Source organism: Schistocerca cancellata, chromosome 9, assembly GCF_023864275.1.
Source record: "Schistocerca cancellata isolate TAMUIC-IGC-003103 chromosome 9, iqSchCanc2.1, whole genome shotgun sequence".
Classification (NCBI taxonomy): domain Eukaryota; kingdom Metazoa; phylum Arthropoda; class Insecta; order Orthoptera; family Acrididae; genus Schistocerca; species Schistocerca cancellata.
Genome location: NC_064634.1, coordinates 364,879,457 through 364,892,551, shown reverse-complemented (window position 1 = coordinate 364,892,551; position 13,095 = coordinate 364,879,457). Strand labels below are relative to the sequence as shown.

The window sequence follows — 13,095 nt, the reverse complement described above, 5'->3', positions numbered from 1 at the left end:
GTTGCACATTTGTCATTAACCCGGATATGGGTGCTGGTAATAATGACCTTGTTCATAATAAAACACATTTTATATAAAATAATAATATATAAATTTTGTGGCATTTCATTCTTCTGTCAAAGAGTAAAAAAAAGACTGCAATAAATATTGTTAAAACTCATGGGTGCACTCTACATTTCTTTGCCACTGGATCAGTTAGCATGATCTTACCTCTTTGACTACATCTGCCATGGAACAAAGTCACAAATTCCTAGATTTCTCAGAAAATATTAGGTTGCGGGTCTGCCAAAATTTCCGTCTTTTTGAGTGTTCTGATGACACCACAGATACAAAACATCCTGTTTCATAACGTTTGACCTCAATTATTTCAAAAACTGAAGCACTGTGATGTAAATCCTTTCATAGGAGTTACTTTTGACAGGCCTCAAACTAGTATACCAAATCACATTGAAATTGGTGTGTGTGTGTGTGTGTGTGTGTGTGTGTGTGTGTGTTGGGGGGGGGGGGATGCTCTCCCTCCAAATGTTCTTGCTTCAGTGATTGGAAAGTAGATAGTTTTTCTATCTCTATCACTGCTAATGTTATCTGTACAAAAGATAAACCCATCATTAAGACTCCACACTTGGACACTTGTGCTATTTTTCCATCTGACTTCTGGCCCCCTCCCCCCTTACACACACACACACACACACACACACACACACACACACACACTGTTGGTCACAATGGAAATTGGGTGAAATTGCATGTAAATATGTCAGCCATTTCTTGTGTAGATGTTAATATTTACCAGCACTGGAAGGGACAATGTTCCAGTCGTTATATAGACTTCAAAGAAAATAGAAATCAGAGAAGCCAACAAACAGTTTTTTCCTAAAATTGTACAACTCAGCATAAAAGGGGGAACAGCAACAGCCACAATAATAATAATAATAACAATAATAATAATAAACTCAATTTGACAAGTTCAATGTTCTTGTATTGATATTGCCATAAATAAACAAGTACTTATTAAGGCCATGATGATATTATCAGCAAAAAAAGTAGTAATCGGAACTGACAGAAGGAAACTGTGTTCTAGGTTAGCTTTAATTATACCACCCACAGGGCATTCAAGGCATGTAACTCCTTCTGAAGAGATATCATCTGTTTTAGATACATTTCTACATAAACAAATGATGAATTCTACCAAAAGTATAACTACCTCAAAAAAGGCACCACATTAAGATTCTTTGACTTGAGATATGAACGAAAATATGATCACAAAACTCTTATTCACTATAGTTTGTCCTACATGTTTCTCTCTGTTCATGCTGTACAAGTCTTTCCTCCTGCAGCCCCCAGAACACACAAAAACCGTCAGTTTGCAGGCATCTTTGAGTGTGCTTCTGTGCTATCCACCATTCATTTGCAGATGACTGCTTGTCAGTCTTTTTATTTTTTTGAAACTCTTGAACAGATGTGGTTCTAAATTAAATGTTACTTCCCTTGATGAGTCCATTTTGTTTAAACCCTATTTTCAAGTTGTAAACGTCAATACACTACTGACCTTCATGCATAAATCAACATTCTCTCTTTCACAAGAAAAGGACTATCTAAATGTGTAAGAAACAATCTGAAAATAATTTCCACAATATTTTGTCAGTAATAGTTTTGTAAAAAAAATGTTAACACTTACCATATCTGTAAGAAATGCCTTGTCTATGTTGTCATTAAGATTACAGATTGTGACCTCCAAGGGTGGTGGCTCACCAACATAATTTGCATCAATCTGTAGATAGGTTTTGTTGTGAGTACATAACAAGTCACAATGACATGAAGCTACATCAAGTACTAACATAAAATTTAAAACAAAAATTTCTTACTCACTACATACAGATACAAATATAAGTTAATGATACACAGACTCCAAACTTCGCAATTATGAGGTAACAATGAATTTTTTTTAACTAAAAATGTTTACTTCCCCCCCCCCCAACATAATTTTAAGTCATTTGAAAACAAATTTTCATTACAGGAGAACTAGAGTTTCCCTTAGAATCAGAATAACAACAATTTTTTTCCTCCATATGCAAAATATATTTCCAAGAGGTCAAAATCACAGTACCACTCAAAAAATATTGTACAACCAACTACGGATTCAACCTCAGACTTTTAGTGAGACCTGTAAGTCACACAAAGAAGAGCTAACAGTCCAAAAAAGTGCAACAGTTTTTCTTATAGTTACTTTAAGGGTATGAAATCTTTCACAATGGAGAAGACAAGTCAGTGTATTGTCAAAGAGAGGATACATCATACATGGTGTAAACTTAACGCAAACACTTGCACCTTATTTAGTTTTCAGCTATTTCTGTCTGCAGCTCTCTAACCATATGACTGGGAATGGGTAGACATGACTTTGAACGCACATCAACAAGTTAATTTAAGCAAGACAATGGTCAAGCTGGCCGACAAATTTGAGCACCTTAAATATGAACAAGGAACGGCCATCAACTTCTCCAACAAGGAGCTTGACAAAGGCATCACCTCGGTTCTCAGTAAAGGACTGAATTTTGTTGCTCCAGCTCCACAAAAGCTACCAGTGACTGAGATTATTAGTAGAGTAGGAAAAGAAATGCAGTATCTTCCTCGAAAAACTAAAAATAATGTAAGATTTGCTACTAGCCAGATTTTAGAGAGAGCCAATGCCCCCCCCTACCCCCCTCCTCCTGAGTCCAATATTACTAAGTGGAGAAATAAGGACCGAAATTGTTCGAGAAGGATGAAAAGTTTGCTGTCTTACCTGCTGCGAATGAAAATTTACCGTTATCCTCAATGCTACAGATTGTCATAAGGAAGCGGGTAGTTATTGGAAGACAACACATACTACATTCTCAAATGGGATCCCACATCAGCAATTAGCAGGAAGAAAGGGGAGCTACTAAAGAACTCTGACCTCTCTGACAAACTTGAAATTAATTTAAGGCCAATAGCATGTAGGCCAGTCAGATTTTATGGCTTGCCTAAATCATGCAAGGATGGCATCCCACTGAGACTGACTGTTAGTGTTGTTGACTCTCCTACATAAAGGCTGGCAAAGCCCTCAACTAAATTATTGGCTCCCACACACACTGTAGACAATATATTAAGAATTTAAAAATGTTTGTTGATATCATAAAGCTGATGAACATAGATCCGAGTAAAGTAACTGTCAGCCTCAATGTGGTCTCCCTGTTTATAAAGGTACCAGTGGAAGAGACAATAAAACTATTGGCCCCTCATTTCTCCTGCAAAATTTAAAAATTATTTCAGCACACTTTGACAACCACTTACATTTTGTATGGTGGGAATAATTATGAAATTATGAAATGACTGAAGGGACAGCACAGCACGGGCAGCCATAGTTAATCTTTTCATGGAGGGTTATCAAGAACAAGTGTTGAACAGTGCTCCCTTCTGTCCACATCCTGCTTCTTCAAATATGTTCATCACAAATTTTTAATCTGCTCACACAGCAGAGAGGGATTGCAGCATTTCATCGCTCACTTCAGTGGTATACATGGTAACATAAGGTAAGGTACAGTGGAGGGGGAGAAGAACAGGAAGTTACCTTTCCTAGATGTGTTGGTCCAACAGAAATCAGATGGATGACATGATCATTCTGTGTCCCAAAAACCAATGCATACTGATCTGCACCTCAATTGATGTAGCTTTCACCATTCAGCTCAGAAGAGAAATATACCAAACACCTTAGCATACAGAGCCAGGATTATTTCGTCGGACAATGACTGCCTTGGCTTCCAGATTAACCACCTGATGACATTGTTCAGAAGGAAAGGGTATTCCGTCCATGATATTAGGTCAATGGTGTCAAGGAAACCAAGACACACTGCTGTTCAAACAAGCCAAGAGGACCAACACACTGCACAGCTTCCATTCTGCAGTGTAGCAACTAGTAAAATAGGTAGAGTCTAAATAAGCAAGGTCTCAGACAAGTCTTCTAACCACCCAGGAAGATTAAAGAACTGTTGCAACCCATTACAGATAATCTCGGTCTGAGAGTGCCAGGAATTTATAATATCCCTTGCGAGTGTGGCAACAATTATGTGGGCCAGTCTATATAGACTGATTCCGATCACTGCATCGAGCATCAGCATCACCTCAAGTACAGGTATTTCGAAAAATCAGCAGTGGCTGAGCATAGCCTGTTAAATAAACACAACATTCTGTTTGAACAAACAAGAATACTTGCTCATGCGTCAAACTATTTAGACCAAATTAATGATATGGTTATAATAGAAGGAAACATTCCACGAAGGAAAAATATACCTAAAAACAAAGATGATGTGACTTACCAAATGAAAGTGCTGGCAGGTCGACAGACACACAAACGAACACAAACATACACACAAAATTCAAGCTTTCGCAACAAACTGTTGCCTCATCAGGAAAGAGGGGAGGAGAGGGAAAGACGAAAGGATGTGGGTTTTAAGGGAGAGGGTAAGGAGTCATTCCAGTCCCGGGAGTGGAAAGACTTACCTTAGGGGGAAAAAAGGACGGGTATACACTCGCACACACACACATATCCATCCACACATATACAGACACAAGCAGACAGTTATTGGAATATAGAATTGGTTGTTGTTTATAGAATATGTGTGGATGGATATGTGTGTGTGTGCGAGTGTATACCCGTCCTTTTTTCCCCCTAAGGTAAGTCTTTCCGCTCCCGGGACTGGAATGACTCCTTACCCTCTCCCTTAAAACCCACATCCTTTCGTCTTTCCCTCTCCTCCCCTCTTTCCTGATGAGGCAACAGTTTGTTGCGAAAGCTTGAATTTTGTGTGTATGTTTGTGTTCGTTTGTGTGTCTGTCGACCTGCCAGCACTTTCATTTGGTAAGTCACATCATCTTTGTTTTTAGGTATAAACTATTTAGACCCTGTGATTAGGAAACTGTGGAATTTAGATTATGTGAAAAAACTTCAATAAAGACACCAGCTATGCATGGAAGCGTGCACTTGATAAAGAAAGAGCACAGAGGAAGACTTCTTGCTGTTTACCACCTGATGCGAGGAATGGCACAGCAAGCTACGCCAGACAGATAGCGGAAACAAAATCCATGGTCATAGATGGCATCACCTTGAACACGCCATTTCCATGTTGGCATCACGATGTAATCCAGCCAATCAGATGCTAACCCCTGGGTATGAAAGTTGGAGACCCTCCAGTTTCTCAACTGTCAGGCTTAGCCCCTGATTATGATGATGATGATGATGATGATGATGATGATGATGATGATAATACAGGCATTATCAAAAGGCTGGGATTTTATCCACATTTAACATGGCAAGTAAACCAAGAACATTTATTCAGTTACTTCAAGACATTGACGTTGTTACTGGTGAAATTGAAATAGTTTGAAAATATGACCTTACAATCAGTGCATTGTTCAAGCCAATGTGAGCTTTATGACATATGACCTTGGCTGAACTGCAAATTTCGTACGAAGTACTGGACATTTTCTAAGGGAAATACTATGTATCTGTAATTTCACAATCAGTTTGCACACTGAAACTTTAATTTATCAGTTCACAGACATCACGTCAGGGACTTCCAAAATCCTTGTATTGGGATCAGTTTCCAAACAGAGCTCTTCAGGTGCGCAATTACTGCTAACATATTTTTTAATGCCCTTTCCTGTGCCTATAAATTAAAGCCCTTCCTTTTTATAACAGATTCTGATGTTCATAGTTTTCATAAACACTTCAGTCAAATGCTTGATTTTTCCTCATTTATTTATTTGTTTATTTATTTATTTATTTATTTATTCATTTATTTCTTATTCCATAAATCTAGGTAGCGAGTGAACCTCAAGGATATGAAATGTGTCAATTTGTATACAGTTTATATATAACTTACATAAATGCAATAAAATATACAATGTAAACAAGATCTCAGCTAAAAACATATATTAAGTCTACAGAAAATTGTACACTGTGGAAGGATGAGTTACATATACAGGATCGTCTATGATAATGCTCAAAATAAAATTAATTAAAACTATTTCTAAAACAATTGAAAGATTAGTAACGATATTCATTTCCCCTCAAGAATTCACCAACTGCATAAAAATATTTCTCGACTAAGTAATCTTTGAGAATTTGTTTCAATTTCAATAACTGTTTAAGAAGACGCTTGATATGTGGTGGAAGAGCACGAAACAGATAAATGATGGGGTAAGAAACCCATTTTTGAACCACAATAAGATTTTCAAATCAGTGTTCAGATTTCTTTTGGTTCTTATGTTGTAGTCATGATATTTCCTGTTGTCTCTGTAGGGAGAAAAGTTGTTACAAACGAAGATCAGCAAGGAAAGAATAGACTGTGAAGAAGTAGTAAGGATCCAAATCTTTTGAAATGAGTACCTGCAGGAGTATGTATGATGGACATCACACAAGGTCAATACCAGTGTCTATCTCCAATGACCATCATGAGGTGTTAACCTCAAACCTCCTTTTCTTTCCCAAGCTTCAAAGAACCAATACATGACTGACCCAACCTTTGCTCCACCATCCCTCCAACTCACCAATTGCAGGCGAATCCAAAACCATGGGACTATCTTAGCCAGTCTCACCAGTATCTACACTGACAACAGTAATCATTGTGCACTTAACATAGCTGGAGTATGAAAGAAAGTAATAGCCATTTATACTCCAAAAGGTGCATCTAAAGAGACAAATTGAAAACACAGGTCTTTATGCCACAGTTGAAAGTCATTTGTATGTGAACTATATCTTGTACGTAGACAGGCAAACCTGATTTATTCGCATATCTGCGACAGGAAGGAGGAATATCACAGTAGGATCACTGCTTCCACCACCCACAGCTTCTGTCCAAGTATGAGCAAATGTGAGGGCCATGCTCATTGTTTCGTTCAATTTAACAGCACAGTGCGCTATGAGCTCTTGCCAATAAGTCAGACAACCAATCAAGGGTACTACACAAAGTTCCAACACAACAGCGAGCTCTCACGAACCAGCAGCAAGCTATCTCCATTGCACTAAACAATTTGGCAGCCTAGTTGATTCGCCAGGTTCCACTACCATTCACGCAACACTGACCATTTCTTCCACACAATGATTCTACAGAATATTGGGAACACATATGAAAAACACCTTCAGGAACATTTTCAAGCTTCTGGAGTCACTGGGCCCAATTTGTGTAAAACTTTATTTTTGTCAAAGGAGACATCCAGCTCAATAACAGGAGAATGGAAGAACGAGAAGAATGACAGAAAGACAACCAAACTACTATGGACAAAACGGGAAAAGAAAACCACAGAGAGAAGCAAGAAACACGTAGAAGGGATAAAAAAAAAAAGAGAGAAGATGACCATGGCTGGCCAGCCACGAGAATAAAAAGGAAAAGCCAACCACTCTGCGACACATTAAAACATCCAGCCTAAAAGCATTAATGTGGAGAGCACAAAGGGGCAAACGACATGCGCGAAAACTTAAATAGAATAATAAAACCCACCGTCACATATAAAACGTAAAACTAAATTAGCCAATGAGGTGTTGTCAGCTAAAATTAATGGCAAAGAGTCCAGTAACTGAAGAGTCCGTCACAGGACAGCCAAAGAAGGACAGCTCACCAAGCAACAGGCGCCGCAACGACACTGAGGTGGGTCATCACGGCACAGGAGGTAGCCGTGTGTCACCCAAGAGTGGCCAATGTGGAGCCGATAGAGAACTTCATAGCTCCTGTGGTAGGCTCGCGTGGAGGTCTTCCACACATTCGTAGTCTCTTAAGGGCACGCAGTTTGTTGTGCGTACTGAGGTTATGCTATTCCGTCTCCCAAAGTTGCAAAACCTTGTGGCGTAGTACTGAATGCAGGTCAGTTGCAGAGGAGACAATCTCCATAAGCAGTTTCTCCGTAGCCTGTTTAGCCAGCCTGTCTACAATTTCGTTGCCTGGGATTCAGACATGACCTGGGGTCCAGACAAACACCAGTGAACGGCTGGACCATTCCAGGGCATAGATGGACTCCTGGATGGTCGCTACCAAAGGATGACGAGGTTAGCACAGGTTGATAGTTGTAGGCTGCTCAAGGAGTCAGTACACAGAAGAAATATCTCCCCACAGCATGAACGGATGTGCTCAAGAGCATAAGATATAACCACCAGCTCGGCAGTGAAAACACTGCAGCCATCAGGCAAGGTATGCTGTTCAGTATGTGCATCATGGACATACGTGAAGCAGACATGATCATCAGCCATGAGTGCAAAGCACTTCATGGTCATGGTACATGTAAAGAATCAAGAGAAAGTGGCAGCGGAGAGCCACGGGGTTAACTGAGTCCTTAGGGCCATGTGAAAGGTCCAGGTGAAGCCGCGGCCTAGGTGTACACCATGGAAGTGTACGTGAATGGACCTCAAGTATAGGTGGTAAAGGCAAGTACTCCAGTTTGGAAAGAAGGGATCAGACATAAACTGCAATTGCAAGCCCTGGCCGGGGCGCCGATGTGGGAGATGAACCACCATGGGTGGGAAAAGGAGACGGTAATTCGGATGCGCGGAGAACTATGAACATGTGCAAAGCCGCCCTGACATGGAACCAGTAGGCCACATGACTCCAGACCCAACCCAACCACCGACACACCATACGTTCCAGCACCTTATAAAGAATGTTAGTGAGGCAGATGAGCCAATAGCTATCAACATCAAGTGGGTTTTTAATGGTGCTCTCCTGCCATTGCGATGGAAAGACGCCATCGCTCCAGATGAAGATGACGAGGAGATGTCGCTTGTAGTCAGATAAGAGATCTGTGGATCCCACCTGGCCCAGGAGCGGTGTCGGGGCAATGTGCCAGGGCAATGTGCCAGCTCCCACTCTGTAAATGGGGCATTATAGGATTCACTGTGGTGTGTAGTGAACGAGAGGAATTTCCCTTCCAGCCGCCGTTTGAGAGTGCGAAAGGCTGGGTGGGTAATTCTCCGATGCAGCAGCTCGAGTATAGTGCTCAGCAAAGTGCTTGGCAATTGCGACTGCATTGGTAGATAACATGCCATTTATGTTAACACCTGTTAGGGCCTGGAACCGGAAAACATGTTTGATCCTTGCCCACACATAAGGTGATGTATGGAACCCAATGGTCAAAACGTATCTCTCCCAACACTCCTGCTCCCATTGGCGAATGCGGTCACAGAGTCGTTTAAAGGCTATGAGGTGCTCCAGGGAAGGGTGCCGCTTATCCCACTGTAGAGCTCACCGACTCTCCTAATTGCTTCAGCAACTTCCGGCGACCACCAAGGGTCTGCCTTTCGCCGGGGGCACCATAAAGAGCAAGGGATCGTGTTTTCTGCCGCAGAAAGGATTGTTGTAGTCACCTGCTCAACCAGCACATCAATGTTCACATGTGGGGGAGATTCAACGGTGACAGCAGAGGTGAAAGTTTCCCAGTCCATCTTGTTTAAACCCCATCTGGGTAGGTGTCCATGGGCCTGACGCCATGGCAGTGGCAGGAAGATGGGGAAATGGTCACTACCACACAGGTCATCATGTGCTCTCCAGTGGATAGGTGGGAGAAGTCCTGGGCTGAAAATGGCCGAGTAACTACCATGAGCCACACTGAAATGTGTGGTGGCCCCAGTATTTAAGAGGCAGAGTTCGAACTGAGACAGTAAAGTTGTGACATCTCTGCCTCGGCCAGTAAGCATGGTGCCACCCCACAAGGGTCATGGGCGTTAAAATCTCCCAAAAGTAGGAAAGGCAGCAGAACTTCATAGGCTTACCTGTCACTGCCAGTTTGTGCAGAGGCCTATCGGGAATCATGTGTGGATCCGATGGTTTGTGATGCTATAACATGCTTGAATGTGCTTTACAATGTGAAAATCCCTATATCATACTTGTTCTAAGCATTGCTCTGTCCCCTGTATCTTGTCAGTTAGTGAGTTACAATAAACAACAAATACCCATACTGTAAAGTCTTCTACTTCTATAATATACAAATAAATAGTTTAGCCTTTGACCTTTCTAGCAGTGGATGATGCCAACACTGAAAACTTATTTGGGTTAGATGCCTTCAAAATTTTTAGGTTCTCTATTTCTGACGAAGTGCATCTGGTATTAGATCAAGCTCCGTACCAACAACTGGACATGCTCTGCTTGGAACATTTCTCCCTGTTTTCGGAAGGTTTAGGGTGTGTTACTGATTTTAAGGCTCACATCACAATGAAGACAACACAGCCCAGTAGCTTTACAAGAGCACGTTGGCTTGAAACTACATCAACTTATACCTATGGATGTTATCACACCTGTCTCCTCTAGGGAATGGTCTATTCCATTGGTAACTCTCAAAAAACGTGACAGCAACTTGCGGGTCTGTGGTGATTTTAAATTGTCTGTAAATTCACAGTCTATTGTTGATACCTACCCCACACACCATATGGGTGAACTCTTAGTACAGCTTTCTGGGGACCACCATTCTTCCAAAATAGACTTCTCAGGAGCCTACTTATAACTGCCTCTGCTGACTATTCCAAATGTGTCCTTGTAGTGAATACCCACTTTGGGTTATATCAACACTAGCGCCTGCCATTTGTCATCTAAAGTGCCCCTGCCACTTTTCAATAATCTCTGGAGCAACTCATGACCTCCGGCGTCAACCCCTTACGCCAGCAGGTCGATGTCATTACAGGGCTGCAATGTCCTAGCAAAGTCAAAAATTTGCAAGCCTTTTTCAGAAAGGCTGCATACTACGATGAATACATTTCTGGTGCAGCCAAATTGGCCCAGCCATTTCATTCTTTCTTACATAAAGACATTCCTTCTTACTGGTTGCCTGCCTATGAGTGTGCTTTTACTCTATTAAGGTCAAAATTACACTTGACACCTTGGTTGGTTATATTCCAACCAGGCTAACATCTTGTGTTGGACACAGACGCCTTCCAATATGGTCTTAGAGCCATTCTTGTGCACAAATATGAGGACAATTCTGAATGCCCTATTGTGTATGCTCCCAAAACTCTGAATCAAGCACAACAGCACTAGTTGCAGGTAGGGAAAAAAAGGCCCTTGCTATTGTGTACATGCTCCAAAAATTTCATATTTTCTTATGTGGATCTAAGTTACATCTGATCACTGATCATAAACTCTGACTTCTCTTTTCAATCCTTTGGCATCTTTACTATACAAAGCAGACCACTGCCTGCAATGGTGGGCTCTGTTTTGTCATGCTATAACTATGAGATCCATTTCCGACCCACACTAATGTGGATACTCTTTCTCCATTGCCAACTGATCCTGATCCAGCATTTGATGAGGATGAACTGTTATGTTTCCATTTAAATGTCAAAGACAAAAACATCATAATGGCCCTCCCATTAGCAGTTCTTGAATTTCTGTGGCTGTGGCAGCCAATCCTGTCTTACATCAGTTTGTTGGATGCCTTGGATAATTATTATGCTCTGCGTCACCACCTCTCGTTTCTTGATGCTTTGTTAATGGTGGCTACTGAAGAGTTGGCAGCCAGGGTTGTGATCACATCCACGTGGCAGCAGTACATCATGCGCCATACTTGGGCACTGTGCTGTTTCTACATCTACATATTTTTCATACAAAATTGCTGGCCCACCGCCACGTGTTTTGCCCATGTATTGACAATGAGATCACGTGCATTGTAACAGTCTGCCCACAGTGCGCCATCCATCGAACTGCACCATGGGTCCCTCTTTCCCTGTGGCCTGCCCCTAAAGCACCCCTGGGAGCGTATTAATGCAGATTTTTGCAGGTCTATTCCTTATCTCTTTTTGCCTTGTAATTGTTGTTGCTTTCTCCAAATTTCATTATGTGGTTTGTTGCCCATCCATGGCATCTATGGTCACAGCCCTCCCAAGGGCTTTTCCTTACAAGGACTGCGGTATACGCTTGCAACAGACAATGGTTCACATATTGTGTCTCAGGATTTGAAGATTTTTATACTAGGAGTGCTATCTGGCATGTTACAGCCTCTCCCTTTCATCCCCACTCCAATCGAGAGATGAAGAGGCTGGTCCGTACATTCAGAACTCACAAGGGGACCATCAAAGGTGTAAATAATGGATTTTGATGGGTCTCGGATATGTTGCAGAGGTACATGCCCTGAGTATGAAGCGATCCGCTTCTTTAGTGATGGGCCTTGCTTTTTGAAAAAATTGATTTTGAAGTTCACTGTGTGCTGTAATACGCATAATGTTAGCCATGTTCCAAACAATTGAGCTTGGCGCAGAAGTTAAGGTCTACAGCTACCACACTGGAGGTATCGTGTTCGGGTCCTTTATGTGTTTTTGCTTTTTTTTAAAATCAGAATCGTCCAATATTTTCCATTTTATTTTACAGAATATCAACAATAGTGTGAAATTATTAAGAAGTTTAAATTATGTATAGGCTCAGCCAAACAGAAAGTGGACTCTGTGTGTTGTGACAGTGTATTGCCCAGTTCGTGATATAATTTCATAATACAGAGTTTGCATGGACAGTCCTCTGTGTATTATGAACATGATCTCCATGGTCAAACACATGGCAGTGACCTAGCTCCTAAACTGCTAGTTTGCAATTGTCTTCAGGGTTCGTCGCTTGCAACGTGTTGTTAGTGCCGTGCGTGTGCTTTTTTTTTTTTTTCTTTTTCTTTTTTTTTTTTTGGGGCGCAAAACTGCTATGGTCATAAGCGCCCAGTCTGTGACTTAGGAAACAGTAAAAAACCGAAAATGGAAACCAGCAGCAATGGGAACAAAAGTCATAAAATTGGAGAAACTAAAAGCAGAAGGAAGGCTTAAAAATCCACTACAGAAAGGGGTTGGTTGTCCCCAAAAAAAGCTTCAAATGACTGACGTCATTTCAGTGGCACTAATGAACTCGAGAACGCGATCGGCCGAGCGCGTGTCATCTGCTAAAATTGATGATAGATCAGGCGACAGCTGTAGATGGGCACGTAACGGATTAAAATAGGGGCACTCAATTAAAAGGTGTCTTACCGTCCACAGCTGAGAGCAGTGAGGACAGAGTGGGGGAGGATCGCCGCTTAAAAGATGTCGATGGCTAAAAAGACAGTACCCTATCCGGAGTCTAGTTAAAA

General features: G+C 41.4%; 1 protein-coding gene across 1 annotated transcript in view; it reads right to left on the bottom strand.

The window, feature by feature from the left end:
* The window catches only part of LOC126100296 (histone-lysine N-methyltransferase SETD1B), a 191,271-nt gene that overhangs the window by 149,000 nt on the left and 29,176 nt on the right, over positions 1-13,095 (bottom strand). Inside the window, exon 3 of the mRNA XM_049910902.1 lies at positions 1,679-1,771. Within this exon, the coding sequence (XP_049766859.1) occupies positions 1,679-1,771 (93 nt within the window). The remainder of the gene's footprint in view (positions 1-1,678; positions 1,772-13,095) is intronic.